At 53.5% G+C, this 27,716-nt stretch overlaps 1 protein-coding gene across 6 annotated transcripts; it reads left to right on the top strand.

Annotated features, from left to right (window-relative positions):
• Positions 1-210: 210 nt before the first annotated feature.
• On the top strand, positions 211-26,333 carry GPR68 (G protein-coupled receptor 68). Of its 6 annotated transcripts, XM_061182811.1 has the most exons (4): positions 211-300; positions 854-963; positions 7,993-8,098; positions 24,575-26,333. In XM_061182811.1, exon 4 carries the CDS (start codon positions 24,673-24,675, stop codon positions 25,786-25,788), a length of 1,116 nt encoding a protein of 371 aa, XP_061038794.1. In that variant the 5' UTR covers positions 211-300; positions 854-963; positions 7,993-8,098; positions 24,575-24,672; the 3' UTR covers positions 25,789-26,333. The 6 variants fall into 6 exon arrangements, with proteins under 6 accessions (XP_061038794.1, XP_061038796.1, XP_061038793.1 ...); XM_061182810.1 differs by lacking the exon at positions 211-300 and having other exon boundaries at positions 803-963; XM_061182813.1 differs by lacking the exons at positions 854-963; positions 7,993-8,098.
• Positions 26,334-27,716: the final 1,383 nt, after the last annotated feature.

Raw genomic sequence — 27,716 nt, 5'->3', positions numbered from 1 at the left:
GCAATGGCCCTCAGGAGCCCTTCTGGAAGCCGCACCCTGCCCAGGCCGCTGGGGCCGCCTTGCTCCCGCCGCGGCCGGTCCGCCGCGAGCCTCCGCCCCTTCCTCCGTCTCCAGGTGGCGGCGCGGCGGGGGGGCGAGCTGGAGCGGGCGCCGGCGCGCAGGCCGACCGCGCCACGCCCCCGCCGGTCTCTGGTCCCCGCCGCCGCCGCTCCGCCGTCCTGCCCTCCCGTCCGCCGGCGTCGGGCTCAGCCGGGCCGCACGGAGCCGCGGCCTGGCCTCCGGCACCGGGACCCGAGAGAGGTGAGTGCGCCGGGCGGCTCGGGTGGGGCCTGGACAGCTGGCGGGCGGCGCAGGGGACCACCGACCTTCAGCAAGGCCGGGCCCGCCCCCTCCTGGGACAGAAAATTCAAAATCCAGTCTCGGATAAAGGCCTCTGGGGGGAGTGGAGAGGGGGAAGGGCCGGGAGGGAGGTCCCTGTCATTCCAGGGTCCAAATTGATAGTGCTTTGGGGTCCCGCCTCGCAGAGGGTGTGCCGCAAGGGTGGCGTTTGGGGCGCTGCGGGCCAGAGGGGGCTGCCCTGCCCTGCCCAGGGCCCCTGGAGGCAGATCTCCAAGTCCAACACCGTCCAGGTCCCCTGGGGACATGCCCTGCCCCTGGGTACGTGCAGGCAGGTCCAGGAGAGAGCCCTGGGGGAGGAGTCCCAAGACCCAGTCCCAGGCTGGGCGCTTTCCTGGCTTTCCTGAGGGGGAGGAGGGTAGGGGGAACTCCTATCTACTGAACGCCTGCTGGTGCCTGGCGCTTCTCAGGCTTCGTCTCCTTTAACTGTCTCAGATGATCCCTCCATCCATTCTAGACCTTCAGCAAATGGGCCCTCAGCTCGGCGGCGGTCGCCTCACGTGGAGGGAGCTGTCTCTGCCCAGACAACTCACACTATAGCTGGGGAGACAGACTGTAATTCAAGAGGTAACTGGGGGGAGGTCCGCCTTGCTTCTCCTTCTTGCCCCAAAAGACTAAGCCGACTGAGGGAGCACCTGCCCCCAGCAGTACACCCCTGGACTAGTTAGCAACCCCTACACCCCCGCCATCAGTGCTCAAAGGGCCCCTTCTGTATCCACACACCAGTCACTAGGAGGATTCCCAGGATACTTGCTAGTCCCCTTGCAGGTTTCAGTTGAGAAGTCATCTCTTCCAGGAAGGCTACCCTGACTGCCCTGCTCTTGATCAGGTGCTTTTGTACGTTGGACTCCCACAGTGTGGCTCCTCCTGCCACATCATCCTCCAATCACAGCTGTTATCAGAGTATTGTAATTGCTGTGTCAATCCCAGTTTTCCCTTCTAAATCAGAGTTTCAAAAACTCAGCCATTCAAGTTCCATTTTATTATATGCATGATGTTTTTCTATGAATATTTTACTTTGGAGACTGGGTTACTGCAGAACCTCTATTCAGGGAATAGAAACTTGAAACTTGCCATCACTATTTTCCGATCTCCCCTGTGCTCCTCAACAGCTTCTTGGGCAGAGTCCATCACTTGTTTTGGTACCTTGGATACAAACCCTGATACCTCAGAATGACCCCTGGGGTCCCCAACTGAAGACAAAGAGGGTCTAAGAACCCACATTCTAAAGAGAGGTCAAGGCCCAAGGCCCCTCCTTCTCCACTCCTCCAGGGCCTGGCTCCCTCAGTGTGTTGGGGACGGGAGGGAGAGGGACAGGAGTTTGTGCCCCATGATGCGGCCTGCCGCCACTGAGGTCCTCTTGCCCTGGGTCATCTCTTCTCACTATCCAGCCTGCGCTGGCCCTGCTGCCCCCTGTGTGGCTCCTCAGGGGCACAAGGCAGAGCTCCTCAGAGGTTCCCTGCTGGCCAGATCCCTGACACGGGAGCCGTGGCTCCTGCACCGTCTCCTCCATGGCTCCTTGGCTCCCGCCCCCATCGGGCAGCCTTCCTGGGAGCTGTCAGCTCGTTGCTCCTCATCCACGCAGCCACATAACCCTGTATGACAGTTGGAGGGCGTGTAGGCCACTCACTGTCCACTGGCTGCCTCCTGTCTCTCTCCAGGTTGCTTTTCTTCCTGTCCAAAAAGGCACACTGAGCCGATTAGCACATCCCTTGCCTAAGCAGACCCTGTTCCCTGGGCTCCTCTCCCTGCAGCAGCACCACACACACACACCCCACCCCCCCCATCCCCCCCGCCCCCCGCCACCAGCTCTAGGAGAATTCTCCTGCAGAATCTCATAGCCAATCAGTGCTCACCTCAGATCCCAATTCCTACTCCCCCCTCCCCAGTACTGAGTGTGTGTGTGTGTGTGTGTGTGTGTGTGAGTGTGTGTGTGTGTTGGGGGTGGGGATTAGAATGGGGAGGTCCTGAAGGAGTGGTCAGACCCATCGCTGAGGGACGCTGCCTTCAACTGGACCCCAGTGGTCAACTCCAGGGCAAGAGGAAGAACCCCCAACTCATGGTTCTAGTATACTTAAATACACTTATTTTTAATAAAATTTTAATAGAAATTGTGATCTACTCCCAGAAGTGGAAAATCAGTGCCCCCTGCCACAAAAGGAAGGTAATTAAACAAATAAAAACAAGGAAAACCAAGCTGTGGTATGAAACTTTAATTAGCACCTGTTGCCTGCAGAATATGCCTGAGGCTGGCTCTCTAGGTTACAAAGGGAGACTAGCAAGAATTAAAGTGGTGCTTGAGACATAATGGCACCCACCTGAGACTTTCTCCTTAGTGTGATAAAATGGATTAGGACAGAATTGGACTGGTAATAACAAACTTTATATGGCTAAACTATCAGTCAGCACCTGCTGAGTGCAGAGCACCACACAGAGCCCAAAGCAATAAAGAACAAACCTTCAGTTCATCCTGTGATGAAGGGTCACTTCCTCCAGGAAGCCCATCCTGATGCGCCCCTTTGTACAAGCCATACCTCCTGCTGTAAGGCTTTTCGTGTTTTATTATAATGGCATATTGGCTTCCACCACGTCTGTCTCACTCACTTCACTATCCAGGTACCCCCCGCAGGGCCTGGAGCACAGGTGTTGAATGAACAGATGAATGAATAATGAATGAATAACTAGGCTGACCTCCTTGACTTTGGTCCCACGGGGCTGCTTCCAGTAATGCCTTACCTTCCTCCTCCTCCTCCCTGTCCAAACCCCACACCCTCCATCCTTCAAGGCCCTGCTGAGGGTTCAGCTTCTCCAGGAGGCTTTGTTCAACCCGCTGAGCCTGCCCTGAGCTCTCTTGCCCCGGAATAGTCCCGCCCTGGCTGTGCCTATGCCCAGGGGACATTCGGTTCCAGGGTCCAGTGTGTCCCCACACGTCCAGAAGGAAAGCAGTATGGGTGACACCACAGGTACTCAGTAACTACCGTGGAGTGACTCAACACAGTGCCTCCTTCAAGCATGCGGCTGTGTTGGGTCTCGGCAGCTGTATTGAGTTCCCTGTTGCTGCTGTAACAAACTACCACAAACTCAGAGGCTTCAGACAGCACAAGTTGATTATCTTACAATTCTGGAGGTCAGAAATGGGATTCCTGGCTGAGTTCCTCTATGGAGGCTGTAGGAGAAAATCCATTTCATTGCCCCTTTCACCTTCTAGAAGCCGCCTGCATTTCTTGGCTCAGGGTCAACTTCCATCTTCAAAGCCAACAATGGCTGGTGTCTCTCACCCTACGTCATTCTGACGCTCTCCTTCATCTGCCTCCATCTTTCACCCTTGTGATGACATTGGGCCCACCTGGATAGCCCAGGATAATCTCCCCATCTCCAGATCCTTAACTTCATCACATCGGCAAAGTCCCTTTTCCCATGTAAGGCAACATATTTACAGGTTCCAAGGATTAGGACATGGGCATCCTTGACAGAGGCCATTATTCTGGCTACCACAACAGCTGTCCCGTGGTAGTCTGAGGGCACTGTGGCTGGTGGTATATTAACAATAGCTGACATTTACCGAGCACTTACGCTGGGCCAGGAAATGTTGGGAGCACATTACACAACATTCTGTGAGGTAGGTGCCATTCTTATCAGCCTCACTTCACAGATGAGGCCCTAAGAGTTTAAACAACTTGGCAAGTGGCAGAGCTGGGGTTTGAACCCAGGCTGTCTGGCTCCAAGGAACATCTCCTAATTTTGAGGCTACACGGCTTCTCTGGCACCATTATATCCCCAGGACACTAGCCAACAGCCCAGGAGCAGGCCAGGCAAGTTCTGAAGCCCAACACAGAGGGAGAATTTTCGCCAAGATTTTCTGGGTGAGACCCCATATAGGCTACGAATTGTTTGCCAGTCATCTCTCATTTCAGCCCTTTCTCACCATCCTACCACCCACACCCCATCAGAGGCACCTCAGCTTATCCAGGGAAGCTGAAGGGAGCTTCCAAGTGTTCCTTTTAGGGGCTCCGGACAAGTAAGTCTGGAAGAGTTCTGGGAACCTGAGCCGGAGGGGCACACATAAGGCTTCCACAGGCACTGGATGAAGAGGGTGTCCTAACATTTAGTGAGCACCCACTAAAGGTAGGCATAGTTGTAAGAGATTTATTCTTATTAACTCATTTAATACAACAACCCTGTGAGGTACCGTTGTTATCCCCATTTCACAGATCAGGAAACTGAGGCACAGAGAGGTCATGTGACTTACTGAGGTCACACAGCCAGTGCGAAGAGCCATGATTTGATCCATTCTCCATAAGCAAGAGAACCAAGGAAGAGGCTGGTCAACCCCAGCCTGGCCTGGCGCGCCCGACTTCAGTCAGCCAAGCCCTCTTTTGTGCCTTCCCAGCATAACCTACTGTCTTTGCACCTGCTAGGCTGGGCTCCTGCTTTCTGTGTCAACCAGGTTTATATTTCATTCTTACACCGATCTCCATTATTAACCCCATTTTCAAGAAGAAACTGAGCCCCCAAGAGGCTGAGTAACTTGCCAGAGCTCTAACAACCAGAGCACAACAGATATGGGATTTGAACCCAGAGATTCAGATGCTACTGCATCTCCCAACTGCCTCAGCCTGAGAAGCCCAGCCTGAAGTCCTCCTCCAGGAGTCCGCAGCCTAGCCAGGAACACGACACGGGTTCCCCAGCTCTCCAGGTGTGTGTACTCATGCTTCACCTGGACTTGAGCTCAGAGTTTCCTGCCTTTGGGTGTCCACGTTAGTCACACTCTGTCTGAGAGCCCACAGATTATCTGAGTGGGAGCGGAAACATTGTGGCATTAGTCAGGTCAGTCGTCTGATTAATCAGCTCAGGCCCGAGCCTGCTGGAGTGTGGTTGATGCCAGAAAAGATAATTTTCAGAAAAACCAACTCCTTGTTGCCTGAAACCATCGTGGACTCGTTGCTTGACTCAGCAGTGGCAAGTATTTCTCAAAAAGAAAATTGTCCACCTGAATGAGGAACTAGGAAGCGCTTGGTGACAGGAAGTCCAGGACGGGAATCTGCAAGAGGAGGCCTGGGGCTGAGCGGTGCCAGAGGTGAGCTGGCGCTGGAGCCGAGTGAGGAAGTAGGGACTCATTCCGTCGTTTGGGGAATAAGGAGAGATTTCCTGTGAATCTGGCCAGCTGTGCTAATTGGAAGAATGAACCAGAAAAACAGTAGTGTTTTAAAGTAGATAATCTGTATGCCTTGTGAAATATGCACACATCCTTCCGTTAGTGTGAGTTCGCCGTGAAGATGCATCTGGCGACATCCACTTCTGCATCAGTCAGGGTCTCTGCAGGAAGCAGAGGCCACTCAGGCGGGGTGACTGGGGAGAGGTTAACACAGGGATGGTTTTCAAGGGTGTGGGTAGGGTTAAGGGAACCAACGCAGGATGGTGCAGCACCTCGGGACTAGCATCCCTGGGGAGCTGTTACTGGCCCCAGGCCTGGAGGAGGAAGGGGGGAGAGAAGAGCAGGAGAGAGATTCCAACAGGAGCAGACGACTCCAGTAAAGAGAGGCAGCCAGCCAGAAGCAACACTGGCTGGGGGATGAATACGCCCCCAGCCCCACTCCCCAGCCATCCTCTGATCCCAGGGAGTGCTTCCCCTTGGCCAAACCCAACAGAAGCCAGAGGGCAAGGGAACCCTGTGATACAGTCAGTAGAGTAGGTGGAGAAGGGTGAAGAGTGGATCTGGGTGGGCCAATAAAAAGTCCTCCACACACTTCTAGCCTGAGGCAACAAGCTCTTCCATCCTTTCCATCAGCTGCCATTTCTGAGCCCCTGCTGTGTGCCTCCTCAGGCTTGACACCAGGAAAATGCAAATGCCAAGACCAAAAACCCACAAGAGACTGGAAAAGAAGAAATGGACATAATTGTCACTTGTGCCGGGTATGGAGAAATTCTGACCACATCTCCGGAGTCCAGCCCAATGTGGGAGAGGATTTCTGTGGGCGAGAAAGACAGTTATTAGTGCAGCATTCCATGAGCATGGGCCATAATTTACCATTCTCTAGGTCCTGAAAGGTTCTGGAAAACAATACATGCTTCATGTTAACTAAATAAGCTGTTTGTTGTTTATATGGCCAATGCCAGATTTTGTTACAAATTCTGCTGGCCCTGCCAAGGACTGGACATCTTGACACCAAGAAACACAGCAAAGTCTAGCCAAAAGGTGACTTTGCAGGCAGTGCAATGAATCTCTTTGCTTCTCCAAATCTAGCATTTTCTTAGGAAGAACATAGCCAGAGATGCCAACCTTCTATTCCACAGGCCAATTCTGGATCTTTAAGTAAGTGGTATAGGTACCATGCTGTTCCATCCCTAAAAAATGGAGTGTCAGTCAAAATAGAGTTTGTTTTAATTGAAGACTGTTTAGACTGTGGAAGGTTCTAGATATGTTTGGACATCGGTAAACAGAGACTGCGGGCTAGAAAAAGAGAGGCAGGGAGAGAGGAACACCAAGTACTGCCACACGGCCCCAACTCCAGAGGCCACCACCTGATAGGTTACAGTGTGTACGGGCCCACCCTTGGAACTGTGCAATGTGGCAGCCCTGGCAGGATTCACTTGGTAATAAACTTTCTACACGGCAGGCACTGTACCCCTGAGAGTCCGAATCCTGGATCTAGCAACTGATGATGGGCTTTAACACCCCACTTCTTTCCGGGAGGGATAGGATGAGGCAGAACATAATTGCTGCAGGAAGCAGCTTCGCGGCTGGGACTCCATTCAAGTCCTGGCTCAGACACTCAGAACTGAGTGGCCTTAGGCAATTCACTGAAACTCAGTTTCCTGATCTGCAAAATGCAGAGAATAAAACTGCAGTAAACATTCAAAAGATAAGAGCTATATATAAAAGGGTATTTGGAGTGCACAATAATAACAGCTAACATCTGTTGAACCCTAATAAGTGCTGGGTGTTGAGCTAAGGGCTTTATTTGATTTAACTCATGCAATCATCTCAACCTCTTTTTTTTTTTAACATCTTTATTGGAGTATAATTGCTTTACAATGTTGTGTTAGTTTCTGCTGTATAACAAAGTGAATCAGCTATACGTATACATATACCACCATATCCCCTCCCTCTTGCATTTCCCTCCCACCCTCCCTATCCCACCCCTCTAGGTGGACACAAAGCACGGAGCTGATCTCCCTGTGCTATGCGGCTGCTTCCCACTAGCTATATTTCCGTGTCCCCATTTCACACACAAAGAACCCGGCACAGAGAAGTTAAGGGATTTGTCCAAGGTCACCCTACTGGCAGGTAGCAGAGCTGAAATTCAAACTCCGGAATTCAGGCACTCTGGATTTGGTCCAAGCCAAACTCTTAACAACTACTTTCAGTATGGCAATCTTTAAAAAGTATCTGTGCATTTTTATGGCATGAGTATAGTTAATCCAGAAAACTCCATTTGTGAAGATTTTGCAAGAAGGAGGAATTTCAAAATGAGGACCAGCAGAAGAGGCCGATGCAGCCTCTGAGAAGAGCCTGCTGGGAGGTTGCTGGGCATGTGCCCAACAGGAAAAGCAAAATGCCCTGCCTCCCCCTGCTCCCTCTGCCTCTCCTTCCAGGGTATCTTCTGCCCTCCTGCCCACCGTCCATTTCCTTCCAGAGACTCACCTAGCAGCCACGTCACAAAGTGTGGAGCTTTGAGGCACCCAGAAGAGTCAGCAGAAGGTGAGCCATCAATCTGCCTCTTTACCTTCCTACCTGCACTCCAGCCGCCCTCCAGCCCTAACCCCTGAGCATCTGTCCTGACAACCAGCCACACAAGCTTCTGCAGACTCCTGCAGCGCCCAGTCCGACACTCGCTTCACAAACAGGAATAGGGCGCCTGGCTCTGAGCCCGGCACTGGACCCGGAATGAGGGTCCTGTAGAGGGGTAGCTGTGGGCCAGTGACCCCAGTGGGCAGTGCAGAGAATGCTGGGAAGGGAGCTCAGGGACCAGGGAGGGGGCTCAGCACAAATTGCCTGGGACAACCAAGAAGGCTTGCTAGGGGAGGTGACTTTCACGTCTTAAAACTGCGGCAAGAGTTCTGGAGATGGGGCAGGAGGTCTTTTGAGTGGAGAGGGACACAGGAGGTAAGGTGTGCAGACGTGAAAGAGCAGAAGGTGCTGAGGGTAGAGCAAAGGGTGGCTTGGGATAGGATGCAGGTGGTGATGAGGGCTCTGGACTCACCTGCTTGGGTTTGAATCTCATTGCCTCTACTTATTACCTGTATGACCTTGGGCAGGTTACTTGACTTCTCTGTGCCTCATTCCCCCATGTGTGAAATGGGGATAATAATAGTATGCTGAGGATCAAATGAGTTCATGCATTTAAGTGCTTAGAACAGCGCTTGGCACACAGTAAGTACTCAAACACTAAGAGCTGTGACTATCGTTAGTGTTTTTGTCTGTGAGCTTGTGGGGCAGAGGGCCCTAAAGCCTCCTTGCATTCTCAGCAAAACCGTTAGGAGGTCCCCTATGCTGGCCCTGGCCACCTCTGCTGCAGGCCCACTCAGGCCTTGGAAGGCACCAGAGCAAGGATCCAGGAGACAGCAAACCTAAGTGCAGACCCACCTCACTGCCCGTCGCCCCCTCCCCCCAGCCCCGGGCCCGGCACTGAGGTCCAGCAACGGGGAGAGGCGGAGAGAGGCCCTGACAGCAACAGGACACTGCATCTACTGAGTGGCTACTGATGTGCTGGGGACACAGAGGTGAACGGTACAGAAAGGTCGCTTCATGGACTCTCCTTACCTAGAGGTTCTGGATGTGGCTGGAGAAGGACCCTGGTCCTTTTGCAGCCAGGCCCAGAGTGAGCCCACACTGACAGCTCCGGAGCCTGTCCCCGGGACCTGGGAGAGCTGGACCTCCAAGCCGGGTCTGCGCTGCTTTCGGCGGCTCTTCCTGGCCGGCGCCTGGCCTGTGGACTGCGGTCACAGAAAAAGGCAGGGCGCTGACGGGCGGGGCTGGGTGTGCCGGACGAGGACGGGAGGAATGGGGGGAGGGGGGCGGGAATCGGGGCACATTGTGGCTCCGTGTTCCGAAGAGGAGGAGGGGAGTCTGGCCGGGAACCGGGCCGCCAGCGTCCCCAGACCCCCACCTCCCCGCCGGCAGCCCGAGGACGCGGTGTCCACCCCGCTCGCCGCGCGCCGGCCGTAGGAGGGACGCGGGCGACGCGCGGGGTGACTGCGGCCGGCGCCCCGGCCTCTCGCCGCGCAGGTACGTGCCCCCCCATCCCCAGGGCCAGTCCTCTTCCTCTCGCCACCGTGGTGGGGTCCCCAGCGCGCGTGCGGGTAGCGGCCGGCCCTGGTCCCCCGCATCCAGCTCCGCGCCTTCCCCCGCGCGGCCCCGCCAGCACGCGGCGAGGGTGCGGGAACCCGGCCCCAGGTGCGCGCGGGGCGGGCGCCCGGAGCGGGCCCCGCAGGTGCGTGACGGCGGCGGGCAGGCGCGGCAGCGGCGAGGCGGCCGGGCGGGATGTCTCCGCCTGCGGTTGCCGCCGGGTTTAGCAGCCACCCCCCTGGCTGGCTCCGTGGCCACCTGGTAATTACTTCCCTTCCCCCCACCCCAAAAAAAAGTCAGACAGCTAACTCTTCTCCTCCTAGAGCTCGAAGGCACAGGTGATCCAGAGATGCCGTGTGGGCCAGGCTTTCCTTGCCCCAAATCTGCACGGTTCCTCTCACACGAAGGGCCGCTCATCAGGCACAGGGCGGGATTACAGGGGTCAGAATAAGACCCCCTGCCACCGAGGGAGGGGAAAGCTTCCGTGATTGGACAGAGGAGCGCCGGGTGGGGTGGCTGGTTGGCAGCCCACTCCCCCCCATCTCCCCCCCACCCCGCCCCGCCCTGCCTGCAATCAAGCGGGCCCAGATAATCCTGGAGCTGGAGAACAGAGAACCGCGCGGGAAGGCTCTTTGGGGTTTAGCGGTGGGCCGAGGAGAAAGCGCTGACTTGGAGCCAGAGGCTGTGTGGCTTTGGGCAGGTCACTTGCTGTGGCTGGGCCTCTGTTAAATGGAGATTAATACTGGCCACGCCACTTCACAGAGGGCTTGTGGGACAAGAGATGTGATGATGGTCTGAAACTCTACAAAGCTGAGATGATATGGTTAGGTTTGGCTTCAACCCTCATACCCACCAACACACATAAGCTTCCCAAAGAAGGAATGAGGGAAAAGAATTCCTGAGCCTAACAGAGGAAGCACGGCTGGAGCAATGTGGATGCTTTAGACTATATAGATTAGAGTATCTGCACTCGAGAGCCTAGTTCCAGAACCAGATGGCTTGGTTTCAAATCTGGACTCTAACACCTAGAGCTATTACCTTGGGCAAGTCACATACCCTCTTTTAAGCCTCAGTATCACCATCTGTGAAATGGGCATGATAATAGAGTATACCTCCTAGAGCATGAGATCATGCAGGTAAAGATCTTGCCCTAAAAGCCTTGCAGTGCTCCGTAAATATTAGTTCTGAGTATTCTTGTTATTACTATTATGTTGCACCCTTCTGGGTACAGGACACACTGTAGGGAAAGAAGACTGGTCTAACAGCAAACAAAGAGTGAAAAACAGAGTTTCATCTTTCCCATCTGGCTGGTCTCAAACAGGATACCTTACCTCTCTGACCCTTAGTATCGCATGGGAAAAATGGAGACTATTACACCCATCTCACACAGTGTGATAAGCCCTCATGTGATTTTGGAGAAAAAAAAAATTTTTGTTCCAATTATCTTTTGTTACATCACAAACCACTTCAAAAGATAGTAGCTTAAAATAGCTCAGCTGTTTTGCTCATGAATCTGCAATTTGGTCAGGGCTTGGTGGGGATAGCTTATCTCTACTTGCAGCATTAGCTGAGATGACCCAGCTGGGGCTGGAGGGTCTTTCTCCAAAATCACACACTCGTGTGGTAAGCCGGTTGACCCTGGCTGGCAGCTGGGGCTGTCACCCAGGGTCTAGGTTCCTCTCAATGTGGGCCTCTCTGAGGCTTCTTGGGCTTCCTCACAGCATGGCACCTAGGTTTCAAGAGCAACTATCTCAAGAGACAGGAAGTGGGAGCTGCCAGTCTCTTTAGACCTGGACTCAGAAGCTGATACAGTGTGGCTTCCACTTTATTTTATTGGTCAGGTAGTCACAAAGCCCACCTAGATTCAAGGGGAGGGGACTTATACCCCACCTCTCCATGAGAAGATTAGCAGACAATTTCCATCCATCTTGAATCCACTACAACTCGAAAGCCTTTCCTTTTGCTTTTTTTTTTTTTTCTGGGTGCCATGGTAACAAATTAATTAATCTTGGCAGAGGACATAGGTTTTCTCCTAGGAGAAGACCAGCAGAGATACAAATATCCATGACTAGGGCCTTATCGCAGAGCTTGTTTGGTCAGGATCCGTTTCTCTGGGTCTGATTCTGGGCTGAGGGATCAGGCGTGCTACATGGCAGCTCCTCTAGTGTCTGTTTTCTTGGAACCTCTGAGGCTTCAGTCATCAGCTCTGCCAACCCCATGCCTTTCAAACAAGAGGGAGAAGCCAGAGAGTAATTTGAATTCAGAAAACTAGATTTTAGCAGGTGGCCCAGGCTGAGCGTAATGAGCATCTCTGTAGCTCTTACTCACTGGAGAAGTCTGTTTCTCAAGAGGGTTGCTGCCCGGGTGTTTGGAGTGATTGCTGTCAGACATTATTCGGTTATTAGTTGATGGGTTGGAGCACTCTGGGGCTGGAGGCAGGAGGCTGGTGGGGGTGGCAGGTGGGGCGGGGGGTTGCCTTGGCAACCTTGGGGCCTGTGGTTTATGCCCTGGCTTCAGAGCAGGAAGGATGCCCCAGACAGCTCAGACCTTCTCAGACAGACCACAGAGTCTCCAAAGAGATACCAAAGTCTGTCAGGCTTCTGCTGTAATGCATTTTCACACATGGCCACCCACCCACATGCCCTCAGAGTCAACAACCCTCTTCCTGTTGCCTCATCCCATATCCTGACAGCCTCCCCCAGTTTGTTAGCTCCTAACTTCAAATTCAGCCACGCGGGCCTTCCAGGCGGGCTGCAGAAAGCAATGGAGTTTAGATTCATTTACTCATTCAAATGTTCAACACGTTTTTGTTGTGCAGTTTGGGCCAAACCACCTTCTCTCCGACAGAGAACAAAATAGGCCCAGCTCCTCCTTCCTCATGGAGCTTACTGTCCGGAGGGGTAGATGGGCATTGACACACAATCATACAAATTTCCATGCACTGCATTGAGAATTATTAAAATACAGTTAATTCAGACCTTGACTTGAATCCCAGCGCTGCCACTTGCCAGCGGGGTGACCCTTGGTCTCTTCGGTGGTAAAGCTGGGATAATAATAATTTCCTTGCAGGATTGCTGTGAGGCATCATCAAGGCAGCTTATGGAAGTACAGTGCCTTGTACGTTGCGGTAGCTCACAGCATGTAAGCACCCACCCCCGTGCCCTTGTCCAGTGCCATTTGTCATTCGGATCTCACGGGCCACCTTCAGTCTGTACGAAGAGCCCTGGTCCCAGCTCCCTGGCCAGCTAGAGACTTCTGAGCGGTGAGGCTTGTGTATTTGATCGCTGTGGTTGCCAAGATGGGAAGATGCAAGCAGAGGTCAGAGTGGTACAATGTGAGATGGACGCAGTCTGCCACTGCTGGCTTTGAAGATGGAAGGGGGCCACAAGCCAAGGAATGACAGAAACGTCTAGAAACTGGAAAAGGCAGGGAAATGGATTTCCCCCCCTACCCTCCAGAAGAAATGGAAGCCTGCTGATACTTTGATTTTAGCCCAGCGAGACCCACTTTTGACTGCCAGACTATAAGATAAGAAATGTGTGTTGTCTTAAGCTGCTAAGTTTGTGGTAATTTGTTTCAGCAGCAACAGGAAACTAGTCAAGAGCCCTGTCTTTGGAGTCAAACAGCTCTGCAGTTTCCCTGCTGTGTGACCCTAGGCAAGATGCTGGCGCCCTCTGAGTCTCGTTGCCTTGCCTACAAAATAGGGTTGAGGTGGGGGTCAAAACAGGAAACATTTGGAAGGCACTCAGCACGTGCTCCCAAAATGGCAATGACTTTGCTCCCTGATCCCAAGTTGCTCCCACCTCTTCTCTGACGCCACGAGGGAGGGCAGCAGTGCCAGGCACTTTGGGAGGTTCTCTGCTGGTCCTCCTCTGGGTTCTTAAAGCCATCCTAATTCACACCTGGCCACTTTGGAACTTGCAACAATCCTCGCCTTGCATCGGCTCCTCTGACGGAGGTGCGTGCTGATGTGTAAGGCCTGGAAGGCCAAGGCCAGCGTTCAATGCGCAAGTCAGTGAAGGTCCCTGCGGTCAAACGGCAGACGGCTCATGATAGGCATTTCTTGCATTTGTCAGAGCCCTTTGGGAGCCCCCAAGGCCTTTACCCCAACTAGCCCCAAATCAGTAGAGTACCCGTGGGGAATACAGTAGGACCCCATAACAAACGTCCTACCAAGTTGGCCTGCCCATCCTTCACCCTCTCTAGGGAGACTCAGATGGTGGGGCAGGACCTTCTAGCCCGAGGGAGTGGTGCCATCACCAGCACCGCCGCCACCATCCTAGTTCATCCTAGTTTCTAGTCCTTCCTTCCTGTTTTAGATTAAAGAAAAAAACCTTAGCACCAAAGTAGAGCACAGTAAGGGTGCTCTTTTCTCTTCCTGAGTGGGCATTTCACAGAGGACCTGGGCTAGCCGATTCAATGTCAGCTTCATCTCTCCATCTGCAGTTCCAAAGGCCCAATAGAAAGGGAGGTGGAGGGGGTCCCTGGCCCTGGGGAAAGGGGGGGACACAGTGCCATCAGTGGTTCCCACAGGTATCGATGCTGATGGTGTAGACAGCCTGTGTGTGCGAGTCCTGTTAGGCTGGGCCACCCTGTACAGAGAACCAGGGGTGTGCTCTTTGGTCGGTGTGTCCTGGGGGTAGCCAGGCATTCACCACTGAACCGATCCTGCACTCCTCCCCGCACAACTCCTGTCCTTTCATATGGCATCGGGGAGAGCCCACAGACTTCTACACTCGGAAACAGCCTCTGGGATTTCCCTGGCGGTCCAGTGGTTAAGACTCCGCTCTTCCACTGCAGGGGGCACGGGTTCGATCCCTGGTTGGGGAACTAAGTTCACGCATGCCGCGCTGCACGCCCAAAAAAAAAAAGAAAAAATAGCCTCTATGTCTACAGGCACCACTGCATTGTAACAAGGCGGAGGCTTCTGGTGCAGCTGACAGAGGAGCATTTGCTTGGAGGCCCAGGCCCCGCAGAGGGGGATTTTTCCTGGGCCCCCTACCAAAACAGCCCCCTGTCAGGACTGTAGTGATTCACTCTCTGGAGAAGATGAAACCACAGATCACCCAACAAAAGAGGGACAATGCACATCCTCAGTGACCCCCACTCATGGTGGACGTTGGCTTCCTGGCTCTAGCAACGTTCCTACAGCCAGCTTCCAAGGGGACACCTTGGAGGGAGGAGGTTAAGCCGAAATAGCTCCGCAGCCGATTTGGAGAATCACGGCTCTATCATTTAGCTGTAAGACCCTATCTAGAGCCTTTGCCCCTTTGGGCCTGAGTTTCCCCATCTGTAAAATGAGGAGGCTGGGCCAGGTAACCTCCAGGGGTCCCGTCGGCCCTGCTGTGCTGAGGGAGTTTAGGAAACAGTCCTGAGAGCCAGAAGACCCCGTGAGGCCAGAGCCCTGCGCTTGCTCCCCGCTCTGGGCCACGCTGTTTAAAGACACTGATGCTCGCCTTACTCACGACCCAGAGAATTCCTCTGATGCGAGAATCCCTCTGATGCCGCAGCTCTGTTGGTCTGCAGAACAGGACCCACCCGCCTCCACATCAGTGCTTCTCCTCCTGGCCGCCCTCTGGAATCGCCCAGAGAGCTTTTAAAAACACTGGCGCTAGCACCTTGTCTCCAGAGAGTGTGATTTAATTCGTCTGGGGTGGGGCCTGGGCAACGGTGTTATTTTTTATAAGCTCCCCGGGTATTTGCTAATGTAGTTGTGACCCACTGACCCAGATGTTGGCTGCTAGCAGCTGAAGGGTGACTGCCCGGGGGTGGGAGTGAAAACAGCTTCCCCTGCCCTTGCTGATGTGCCATTGCTCCTGTGTCCATGGTACTTTCTAGTTATCTGAGGGTCAGCCTGTCTGGCTCAAGTCAAGATCCCTGGCTCAGGGGTTCAACATCCTGTATCTCCTGGTGTCTTGTAGGTGCTCAAAGGTGGTTGGATAGGTAGAATCAGCGCACCCCGCTCCTCCTGCATCCCCCAAGTCCCTGGGGTCCCTGGCCCTAATTCAGGCTTTAGCACTCCCCGCAAGGTCTGGGGTGTGTGGAAGGCAGGCCCGGGGTGCCTGGAGGGAGCTGTCCCGCCGCCCTCATCCTCTGGCTGGAGAGCGTTCCTCACAGCCACCCAGCCTGACACCAGATCTGAGTTCACATGATTCTGCCTCAGCTCAGGAATGGGCAGCCTCCAGCTGGGATTTTCTAGTCTGAGCTGGGAGGCGTGGCCAGCGGGAGATCGCAGGAGGGGGAGCTTGGGCCCGGCTGCAGGTCACCCGAGGGGGGTCCGCCAGGGCTGGGCCAGGGGCGTTCAGTCTCCTCCCCGGGCCTCTGCGAGCGAGCGAGCGAGGACTGGGAGGAAGCCGGCTCTTTGAGGTTTGAGGGCAGAGCTTTGGCGGGCGGGCAGAGTCGGAGAGGACCCAGATCCCCTGAGGCTGCTGCCCCGTCTGCTCCTCCCTCACCTGGCGGCAACCACAGTCCCCTTCCTGGGGTCCAGACCCTGAGCAGGCGGGGGTCAGTCCAGCTGTTTCCAAACAGGATCATGACCCGTGAGCGGCCCAGGAAATCAATTTAGCAGCTCACGCCCTTAAGAAAGACAAACTAGAGTAGAATGGTCAGAGTGCATGGCAAGTGGTAGGGTAAGTACTGCTCTGGGTCTACGTGTGTCTGTGTGTGTGATGTCTCTTTGTGCTGGTTACAATGACAAGTGCATTCCTCACGGTGGTCTGTGGTCAAAGGAGCTCAAAGGCAGCGAGTTGGTGCCTAGAAGCCTGGGTTCTGGATTCAGATCCACCCCACTTACTGTATGAACTTGAGCAACTAGGTTAGCCTCTCTGGGCTTCAGATTCTGTGAAATGGGTTCACAGTGTCAGCCCCATCGACTCACAGCAACTTTGTGAGCCCAGATGGGATTGAACTCTGAGACCGTTATGAGGGCTTTAGAAATGAGATTGTCTCCTTGCTATTGCTGGATTGAGGCTATTTAGGGGAAAGCTGGGGACTAAGGGGAAAATGCAGCCTGATTCTACTTCCACCCCAGAGGGAAACATCAACAGCCTCTGAAAAGGGTACTTTTAGGAAATGAAACAGCCCTGTGTAAAGCGTGGTTAAACACGCTGAGGAAACTCCCCAGCTCGGCATGCTGGGGGCTCCCCTGAGCAGGGCCGCCCAGCCAGTGACTAACTGTGTGCGTGCCAGTGTGCCACCACTGGGAAGAGACGGGCGACAGATGGAACCACTGTTTATGCGGCCGCTGAACGGCACTGGGCACCTCTGCCTTCTGGTTTGGGACGTGCAGGCGGCTCCCAGCTTGAGTCAGAAGCCCTTCATGCCTTTGGGAGCGTAACTGCTCTTGGACGTTCCAGTCCTCGGGGCTCTATGCTGATGGGCGTTTGTCTAACAGTTTTGCTCTTAGTGTTTTGCTGCTTCCTGTGAAGTCTCTCGGTTTCTTAGCTGGATGATAAAATGAGGTAGATGCAGCAGCTCTGTGTTTTGATTCTTTGCCCCAATCCCCTCCACCTTGGGGATCCCAGCCCCGGGCACACAGTAGGTTTTCCTCCGTGGGTGGTGAGGAAATGGTTGACCTGCCAGGTGCAGCGGGCTGGCCCAGGCCCAAGCCTGGTGGCCTCGTGGTGGCATATGTATGGACTGGAGCCTGGCAAAGCCTGGAGGTGAGGGTGGTCGCTCTGTAACACCTGTGATGAACAGCAAGATAGCATGGTGTGAAGGAAAGCGTGGACCAGTCTGAGTTCAAAACCTGGCCTACATCGTAGCTGTGGAATTGTTGCCGAAAGCTCAGCTTCTCCGTACACCAGAGCCGAATCGAATCTTGGAGACAGAGTTTTGGGTGAAGTAGAAAAGGATAGCTTTATTACTTTGCCAGGCAAAGGGGGACCCTGGGTGAGGGGGGCGGGGGGAGGGTCCCACCTCGAAAAACTATGTGTTCCAATCCCAGAGGATCTGATGAAGGGTTTTATAGCAATGGTTCAAGGGTGGGATCTCTGACAAGATTAGGGTGTGGTTGGTCTCCTAATCTTGATGAGCTTCTCTGGTCCCTTTAATTTTGTCTCAGGTGGTTTCTTGGCTGCTCCTCCCTTGATTAGAAACTGTTCCAATCTGCCCTTTGGAACTCAGGGAAGGTCATGGAGGCTGGAGTCTTGCCTACAAGAAATAGGGGACAAAAAAAAGGCCTCCATGCCCGGGAACCCTGCAGGGCCTCACTTGGTTTCAGAATCTTGAGCAGCCTCCGTTTCTTCATCTGTAAAATGGGCACTGGTAAGAGTAGTGTTGAGAGAGAGAATGAATGTGCAAAAACGTTCCTGGCATGTGGAGGGCTCTCACTCGGTATGGCTTGGTCCTTCCATGCCATCTACGTTTTTCCATTTATAGAACACTTTGCACCCACTGTGCCTTTGATTTGGGGGAGCAAGCTTTCTGTGGACAGCAGGTAGAGAAGGGACATTCCTGGCAAGATGTGGTTTCCATGGAGGGGTGCCTGTCCTCAGGGAGTGGCAGAAGGGAGAGCTGGTTGTGATGAGGCCCGGGTGAAAAAGCAGGGCCCTCTGCGACCAGCTCAGGCAGCTTAAACAGATGCCAGGTGGCTGGAGAGGAGGCCACAGTGATTCCTCCCTCTCACTTTTCTGTTTCTATTAATAATATTTCCATTGTCCCAGCACCCAACCTCAAAACCCCCCACCCATCCATCCATTCATCCATCCATTCATCCATCTATTCATCCATCTATCCACCCATTGACTCATCCACCCACCCATTCATCCATCTATCCACCTGTTCACTCATCCATCTATCCATCTATCCACCTACCCCCTCATCCTTCCATTGATTCATCTTATTCATCCACCTACCCATCCATCCATCCACTCATCCACCCACCTACGTCTTCACACATCCATCCATCTAACAGATAATTTGGGGGAGATTATGAGGACCAAGCACTGAAGAACATCTCAGATTTGTCCCTGATTGTCCCCAGCTCCTTCTAGTTAGTTTGCAGTTTCTACAGCTGTTTGTTGTCCCCTCTCTGGCCACGCCCTCCTCACACCTAGCTGTTTGTGCCAAACTACTTTCAGTTCCACACAGGTGCCCGTTCGGTCTCTCTGGCATTTGGCCTGTTGCACGCACTGTTGCCACAGGCAGAAACTGCCCTCTTCCCTGGCTGCCCTTCCCCCTTCTTCTGGTCTTCGAGTAAAGTGCTGCTCAGGAAGGCTTTTCTAGCTGGGTTAGTTCACCTCCTATGAACTCCCTTAATGTCCTGTACTCTCCCTGGGAGCTAATCCTCTCTTTTCTTCTCCCCTCTCCCATGAGACTAAAAGCAACTTGAATTACGCCAGGGGCCAGTGTCTAGTACAGTGCCTTCCATAGAATAATAGACACTCAATAAGTATTTGCTGTAACAACGAATAAATCAATGAGTAGATGCATGGATGGACAGATGGATGGATGATTGGAGAGCCATTGAAGGGTTTGAAGCAGGAGTGATTAGGTTAGGTTTTTGTTTTAGAGGATGGCTTTGAGGGTGGTGAGGCGGAGACAGGGAATCCCATAGGAGGCCGTGCACTGATTCTGGGGAGGAAGTCTTGACCAAGCCAATCTGGGGCACTGGGGAGGGAGCTAAAGAGGAGGAGACGGATGTGGGAAATACTTAGGAGTTGAAAATGGTAGAACTGAGTAATCAAGTGGATGCTGTGGACGAAGATGAGGGAGGAAGCTGAAGGCCAGCCATCCAACGTGAGTGACTGGGCAGGAGGAGATGCCACCTCCAAGAACAGACTAGTAGAGAAAATGATGAAAGCAGGGTGGGCCTCACAGAGCATGCCCTGTGCAGCGGGAGGAAGCTGGTTCTGTCAGCCTTCCACCTGGGGGTGGGGAGGACGTCTGGGAGTCATCAGAGTGTTGACGGCATTGAAACCACAGAGGCGATGCCTTGTGTGTGTGTGTGTGTGTGTGTGTGTGTGTGTGTGTGTGGAGTGAAAAGAACAAGCCAGCTTTATTTTTTTTTTTTAATGTTTATTTATTTATTTTTAATTTATTTGGCTGCGTCGGGTCTTAGTTGCAGCATGCGGGACCTTTAGTTGTGGCATGCAAACTTCTTAGTTGTGGCATGTGGGATGTAGTTCCCTGACCAGGGGTCGAACCTGGGGCCCCTGCATTGGGAGTGCAGAATCTTAGCCACTGGACCACCAGGGAAGTCCCCAAGCCAGCTTTAAATGTGAGTGGGAGGGATGCCCCCGGCACCCACCTCACACGGCCTTGAGTGGCACTGCTTTCTGCATGTGGCGTTCCTGTCTTACAAGATCGGAGGCTCCCTGAGGGTGGGAGCCATTTCTTCTTTATTTCTAAGTCCCCCATGTTCGGCCGGGTGCCGTGAACAGATGCTCCATGGATACTTGTGGAATGAAACCAGGAGGTACGGGACTGTTGGACAAGCCACTCCATCCCTCTGGGCCTCAGTTTCCTCATCCCTAAAATGGGGGAGATCATAGGGCTGTTGTGAAGATGGAACCAGAGGGCAGATGTGAAATGCTGTGTAAACTGTGAAAGATCTTGCAAATACAAGGTGTGAGTACCGTGACACACGCAGTCACTTGTCTTGAGAGCCCGAGTCAGGTTGTTGATCTCCCAAGGGCTGCGTTGTGGTTCTGCCCAGCAGGTTCTGCCGGGTCTTAAGTTCCCCTTCCAGGCACCTCTGTGCTCCAGCCTGGGAACTCACGTAGGACACTTGATCAGGAGTGAAACCCCAGAGCCTCTAGACCTGTGAATGCTTTGCTATTCAAAGTGTGGTCCATGGTCCAGGGGCACCAGCATCACCTGGCGGCTGGTTGCAGATTCTCAAGCCCCACTTCAGATCCACTGAGTCAGAAACTCTGGAAGTGGGGCTCCGTAATCTGTTTCAACAAATCCTCCAGGTGACTCAGATGCATCTAAGTTTCAGAACTGCTTCTTTAGAAGCCCGAAAACCTCTTTTGGTTCCAGTGTGAACACAGGAGGTGTTTTCATCTAAACGTCGTATGTGTTTCTTCTTTGCCCTGCAGACTTGAGTATTTCTGACTTTGCTTGCGGAATTCGCTTATTGTCGGCCTGGGAAAGAGGAACCCACAAACGGTCACAGCAGCCCCGCCTCACACATGCGTGCACTCAGCACTAGCAAACAATAGGCTTCGGCCACGTGACTCTCAACAAATTCCTAAGACCTGACAGGACGTGTTTTCACTTTGGTTTCCTTTGCCTGATTTTGTTGGTGCCTGGGAGCCTGTGCTGATGAATGAATTTTTATCTTCCTGTGGGTAGATTTTATGTGGACTGCGGAGAACCCGAGGTAAATTCAGAGACACGGACGTCCTGGGTGCGTGTCCCTGGGGGACCGCTCAGGTGTGGGCCTGGGATCCAGGCACAGGAGGGCTGGCAAGAGGAGGACGAATGGGGCCAAATTTTGACTCGCGGGGCTGTGCAGAGTTTAGGGGTCACAGGCCTCAACTGCCCCTTTACCCCTTCCTCTCACCATCAAAACATATAAAGAAAAACACAAAAAGCAAAAAACAAGAAAACACCCTTGTGCACTGTTGGTGGGAATGTAAAATGGTGCAGCCCGCTGTGGAAAACAGAATGCAGTTCCTCAAAAAATTAAAAATAGAGCTGCCATATGATCCAGCAATTCTACTTCTGGGTATATACCCAAAAGAACTGAAAGCAGGGACTCAAGTAGTATACCCATGTTCATAGCAGCATTATTCATGATAGCCAGAAGGTAGAAACACTGACAAATAAATGGAAAAACAAAATGCAGTCTATACATATAATGGAATATTATTGAGCCTTAAAAAGGAAGGAATTCTGATATATGCTACTACATGGATGAACCTTGAGGACGTTATGCTAAGTGAAATAAGCCAGCCACAAAAAGATAAATTCCGTGTGACTCCACTTATATGAGGGACCTAGAGCAGTCAAATTCATAGAGACACAAAGTAGACTGGTGGCTGCCAAGGGCTCGGGGGAGGGAGGATGGGGAGTTAGTGTTTAATGAGTACAGATTTTCAGCTGGGGAAGCTGAAAAAGTTCTGGAGGTGGATGGTGGTGATGGCTGCACAACAGTGTGAATGTACTTAATGCCACTGAGCTGTACGCTTAAAAATGGTTAACATGGTAAATTTTATGTTATGTGTATCAAACCACAATTGAAAACAACAAGAAGAAGCACCTCCCTCCACCACCAACACTGAAATCCGGGCCTGTATCCTGGAGAGGATGGGGAGGTGAGCCCTCCTAGGAGTCCTCATCTTCCAGGGACTGAGAGGTTGCGGGGAGGCTCAGGTGGGGACTAGACGTGGCAGGGAGGTGGGACTTGGAGAAAGGAGACCTGGATTCTAATGCCCATGCTTCCTTCCTTAGACTGGCTTTGGGCAAGTCCCTTCCCCTTTCGAACCTCAGTTTCCTCATCTGTAAAATGGGGAAGTGGCATTCACTTATTCATTCTAGAAGTACTCAGGAGTGCCTGTGATGTGCCAGGCACTGTTCAAGGTGCACAAGGCCCTCTTGGAATTTACATCCTCGTGGAGGAGACAGATCATCAACAAGCAGACAAGTAAATAAACAAGAAAAATCTCAGACACTGATGGGAGCTCTGCGGAGCCATGAAACAGGAAGGCGTGATGGTGATGGGGGAGGGGCTGCTTCAGTGGGGTGGTCAGGGAGAGCCTCACAAGGGGGTGGTGTTTAAGCTGAGACCTGGCGGCAAAGGAGCAGCCTTGAGGTGGAGGTGGAGGTGGGGAGAGGGCAGGGGGCAACACTCCAGGAGAGACTGGAGCGAGGCCAGGTGACAAGGCACAGAAAGCTGGCCAGTGAGGCTGGAGTGTGGTGGCAGCAGACAAGGTAGGGGGAGCTGGGGCCAGATCATGTTGGGTCTTGTAAGAGTCTGGGAGTTTTACTGTGGGTGTGATAACTCACTGTGAAACCATCTCAGTGGGTTTTAAATGAGGAAGAGGAGGATCCAGTTTGTATTTTGGAAAGATTGCTGTGGTTGCCCGGGGGATAATGGTCAGGGGCGTGAGTGGGAGCACTGGGGTGGGGGAGGCTTGGCCACGGAGAGAGCCACAGGGAGTCCAGGTGAGAGGGGGCAGCTTTAGGCCAGACCCATCTCTCGCCCATTTTAGAGACTCTTACGAAAGCCACAGGACCCTTTTCCAGGAAAAATGCACATACTTAAATATTTACAAGTTTGAGCATGTGATTTCGGGGGAAGCCCTCAGGTTTATCCTCCATGAACCCCAGGACAGGAACTGCTGGGCTGGAATATCTCTGGGACCCTTCCCAGAAGGCTCTGCCAACTTCCAGGCTGAGCCCGGGCTCTGGTGCCTACAGGGCCAGTCAGGAGCCAGCAGGAGGGAGGCTGCGGAGGGAGGGACCCTGGTCAGCAGGTGACGAGACGCTGTTGGTTGTGGAAGGGGTTTCCTGTCTGGTCTGTGAGTCCCAGCTTGACTATGGTGAAGAGACAGCAAAGGGCAAGATTGATCTGCTAATACCACAAAACAACTTAATGCAGACCCCGTTCATTTGGAATTTGCAGCCATACAGACGATGCATTCTCAAGGTGGGTGAAAATTGGTTCTTAGGTGGGGTGAAAATAATCTTAGATATTATAGTGATTTGTCATCCTCCAAAAGCCCATGATACATAAACAGATATGAAATACATCTGGGATATTAAAATTTCATGGGGGCAGGTGGTTAGGAAAAAAAATGTCTAAAAAGTCTCCTTGGAAGGATGATTACAAACAACAACAGCAAAAAAGTTAATTTAGACACAGTGAGATTTTTCATCTGAGCCGGAAGTGTTAAACCAATAGAGCAGCTCAGTCCTTTCATTTTGATATATTAATTTATAAAGTAGGCCTACAACAAAAAAGTTTTATTCTGTCTTGTTCAAATGTATTTGTATATATAGCAATAGCATTTTCTTTGTTAAATTCTCAACAATGTGAACTTTTCACTAATGTGAGTAAGACTACCATCTTTTATTCTGCCTCATTGCCTTTGGAAAAACAATGACATGCATTTTGGCATATTTTATGTGGCCCTGATACTGACCCTGAGGGCAGGTGTTTTATTTATTTATTTATTTATTTATTTATTTATTTATCTCGTGGCACGGCTTGCAGGATCTTAGTTCCCCAACCAGCGATTGAACCCAGGCCCCAGCAGTGAAAGTGCCGAGTCCTAACCACTGGACTGCCAGGGAATTCCCATATCCCTATTTTATGGATGAGGAAACTGAGGCTAAGAAAGTGTAAACGACTTGCACAGCCTGTGAGCAGCTGACCCTAGCCTGGTGCTCATGTCTGTCGGTGCCTGGCCCCCTGTGCTAGGTTCCCAATTCCACGGAGGTGAGGTAGCAGTGCCGTGCGGGAAGCTTAGCCTTTTTTCTTGCCAGAGCACAGCAGGATGTGGACCAGGCTGGGCCTCTATTGTGCTGTATGGAGAGGCCCCGAGGAGGGGCTGTGGCCTCAGAGTTTACTGACCTGGTACATTCCTGTGAGCAAGTAGGAAAAATGTGAATGGTGCTGAATGCTACAGAAGAGAGTGGCTAGGGCCCTCACTGTTATATGGGTTGGAATTGTTCTTCACCTTGAGCTTCCCTTGGAGCTTCTCTGGAACCAGCTCCAGGCCTTGCTTGCTGCACCGAGGGACCAGGAAAGTAAACAAGGGACAGGACGCCAGGGAAGGGGGATGGGGAGACGTAAATCACATTTCAGCTGAGTTGGAGTTGGTTGGCTGGATCATCTTCTAAGTTAAGTGAGGCACTTAAAAGAGTGCCTGACGTACAGTAGGTGCTATATAAATGTTAGCTCCTCTTATCCTAAGCCTTTCCACCTTTGACTTTCAGGGCCTTACCCATCACCAATGAGGCCCAGCCTTTGCTACAGCCTGAACCACATCCTAGAAACAAGATGGCAGTAGAGAGACTGGTGCATTCCTGAGCCCATGAGGGGTGAGGCCCCTCCAGGCCCAAAGATGGGGAACATCACTGGAGACAACGGCTCGCTGAGCTGTGCCATCGACCACACCATCCACCAGACGCTGGCGCCGGTGGTCTATGTCACGGTGCTGGTGGTGGGCTTTCCAGCCAACTGCCTGTCCCTCTACTTCGGCTACCTGCAGATCAAGGCCCGGAATGAGCTGGGCGTGTACCTGTGCAACCTGACAGTGGCCGACCTCTTCTACATTTGCTCGCTCCCCTTCTGGCTGCAGTACGTGCTGCAGCACGACAACTGGTCCCACGGCGACCTGTCCTGCCAGCTGTGCGGCATCCTCCTGTACGAGAACATCTACATCAGCGTGGGCTTCCTCTGCTGCATCTCCATCGACCGCTACCTGGCCGTGGCCCATCCCTTCCGCTTCCATCAGTTCCGCACCCTGAAGGCCGCCGTGGGAGTCAGCGTGCTCATCTGGGCCAAGGAGCTGCTGACCAGCATCTACTTTCTCATGCACGAAGAGGTGGTGGAGGACCGGGACCGGCACCGCGTCTGCTTCGAGCACTACCCGCTCGAGCCCCGGCAGCGCAGCATCAACTACTACCGCTTCCTGGTGGGCTTCCTCTTCCCCATCTGCCTGCTGCTGGCCTCGTACCGGGGCATCCTGCGGGCCGTGCGCCGCAGCCACGGCACCCAGAAGAGCCGCAAGGACCAGATCCAGCGGCTGGTGCTCAGCACCGTGGTCATCTTCCTGGCCTGCTTCCTGCCCTACCACGCGCTGCTGCTCGTGCGCAGCCTCTGGGAGTCCAGCTGCCGCTTCGCCAAGGGCATCTTCAACGCCTACCACTTCTCCCTGCTCCTCACCAGCTTCAACTGCGTGGCCGACCCCGTGCTCTACTGCTTCGTCAGCGAGACCACGCACAGGGACCTGGCCCGCCTCCGTGGGGCCTGCCTGGCCTTCCTCACCTGCGCCAGGACTGGCCGGGCCCGGGAGGCCTACCCACTGGGCACCCCTGAGGCCTCAGGGAAGAGCGAGGAGCCCAACGTGCTGACGAAGCTCCACCCGGCCTTCCAGACCTCTCAACCACCTGGAGCGGGAGGGTCCCCAGCGGGCGGACTGGCCTAGCTGTGTCACCCCATCACCCACGTGCGGGGCGAAGCCAGGCCTGAGCTTGCTTGACAGCTGCTGCCCACTTGGCCAAGGGAGGTGCCTCTGGCTGCTGGAGGGGACGATGGACCTGGGCCACGGGGCCCTGGGTCTGGGCCGCAGCACAACCTCTCTGGCTCCAGGGAACCCGCTGTGGCTGCCGAGTCCGACGGGGCTGCTTGTTGAGTGTGGGGATAAGCCCCGATGGTGCATGGGGGTCGTCTGCCGCCAGCTGGGCGGCTGGTGGGAGGAAGACTTGCTCACCTCCAGGAGGTTTGCAAAGAGAAGCCCGGGTGGGGGACGCAGAGTGTGAGGACATGGAGAGAGGGGCCTGGGGGATAAGAGTGGGTACCTGGGGGCACACCTGCGAGGACCTTCCATGCCGTTGTCACAGATGACACCGGTCCAAATGCACTGGTGTAATCAGGGGAGGTGACACACGAAAGTGCATTGTCATCATTCATACTTGAGCCTCACTCCACGAAGGGGTGGGAAGGAAGATGAGTGGGCCCAGAGGTTGGATGGGGAGAAGGAATGTAGGGAGGGGTTTGGGGCACTGGGAGTGTGTGTTTGTGGGGGACAGTGGGGGAGTAACAGGCAGAGGAGAGGCACCAGATACAGCCAAGTCACAGTTTCACAGGTGAGGAGAGTTGAGCAGATTCCCCAAGCCCCAGGGCTGATGGAAAACAAATTCTAGGGCTCCCTGGGGCTCCGTAGGGCGATGTCTGTGGTCCTTTAAAGTCAGCACTGAAGTTCATGGGTCAGGACAGAGGCCTGAAGCAGTATATCCAACTGAGTTCCCTACACAGATTCGCCTCAATTCATCTTCTGTTTCTATCTGCCTTGAAGCACCAGACCCGGAAGCCTGCGACTTTGTGTGTGTGTGTGTGTGTGTGTGTGTGTGTGTCCGTGGTTAAAATGCCAGGGTCTCCATGACAGCTCTGCCCCAAGCCACTGAGGCTAGGGTCACGTGACTGCTGGCAGTGTCCCCTGCCACACAGACTGGAGTGCCTAGCAGTCTCAGAGAGGAGCACGACATTCTCCCCAAGTTCTGAGAACAAAACAAACAACACGGAGATGCATCCTCTGTTCTCTCTCAGCCCATAGCCCCGGGGTGAAGCTCCACTGTGGTTTAAATAGCCCCCGTGACAAGAAGAGGAGGGGGCCTTGGACTCGCCTTGCCTCCTTGGTCCTTCAGCACTGCTCCTCTGCCAGATGTCCCACCCCACCCACCTGGAGAGTGACAGTGGGCCCACGGGCCACATGCAGACCAGGGTACTGACCTCCGTCTCTTGTTCTGTCCTGGAAGGCTGGTGACAGGGCTCCTGCAACTTCGTGCCCAATCCCTCCTGCAACTTCGTGCCCAATCATATTAAGCCTCTGCCTGGGGGATACACCAAGGACCAGAGGAGTGTCTTGCTGCTCCAGGGACCTGCCCACCTTTGTAGAAATGCTAGCCCTTCAGATTTCCTGGTCAGTGGGCTGGAGCCAGTTCTGACTTCCCCCAGAGACCTGGGATTTGAGCTCTCACAGCTAAGAGGCTAGGTGGGCTCAAGCCCGGGGAGGGACCAGGGATGGGAAGATAGAAGCTGGCATCAGTAGACGATTTCTGGAATCTGTTAAAGGGCTGCCAGGGAGAACATTTTTTTCAATCATCTCTCTTCATGTCTCCCCTCCCCTCTCCCAGAGGTAGAGTCACCCTGAGTTTCTTAACCCTCCCATCAGAGGTGTCCAGAGACTGACAGCCCAGGGTGGGTGTGCCCTAAGGAAGTGGGGTTCCAGGGCTTGCTCCAGCTCCTTCTCGATGGCCTTCCATAACCTGGGGAGGTTCTCTTCCCCTTCATGGAGGACGAACTGACCAGGTCTGCAGGTAGCAAAAAAAAAAAAGGCCACCCAGCCCCAGACCA

The sequence above is a fragment of the Eubalaena glacialis genome, chromosome 2 (genome assembly GCF_028564815.1).
Source record: "Eubalaena glacialis isolate mEubGla1 chromosome 2, mEubGla1.1.hap2.+ XY, whole genome shotgun sequence".
Taxonomy (NCBI): Eukaryota; Metazoa; Chordata; class Mammalia; order Artiodactyla; family Balaenidae; genus Eubalaena; species Eubalaena glacialis.
This window is presented reverse-complemented; position numbering and strand designations above follow the sequence as displayed.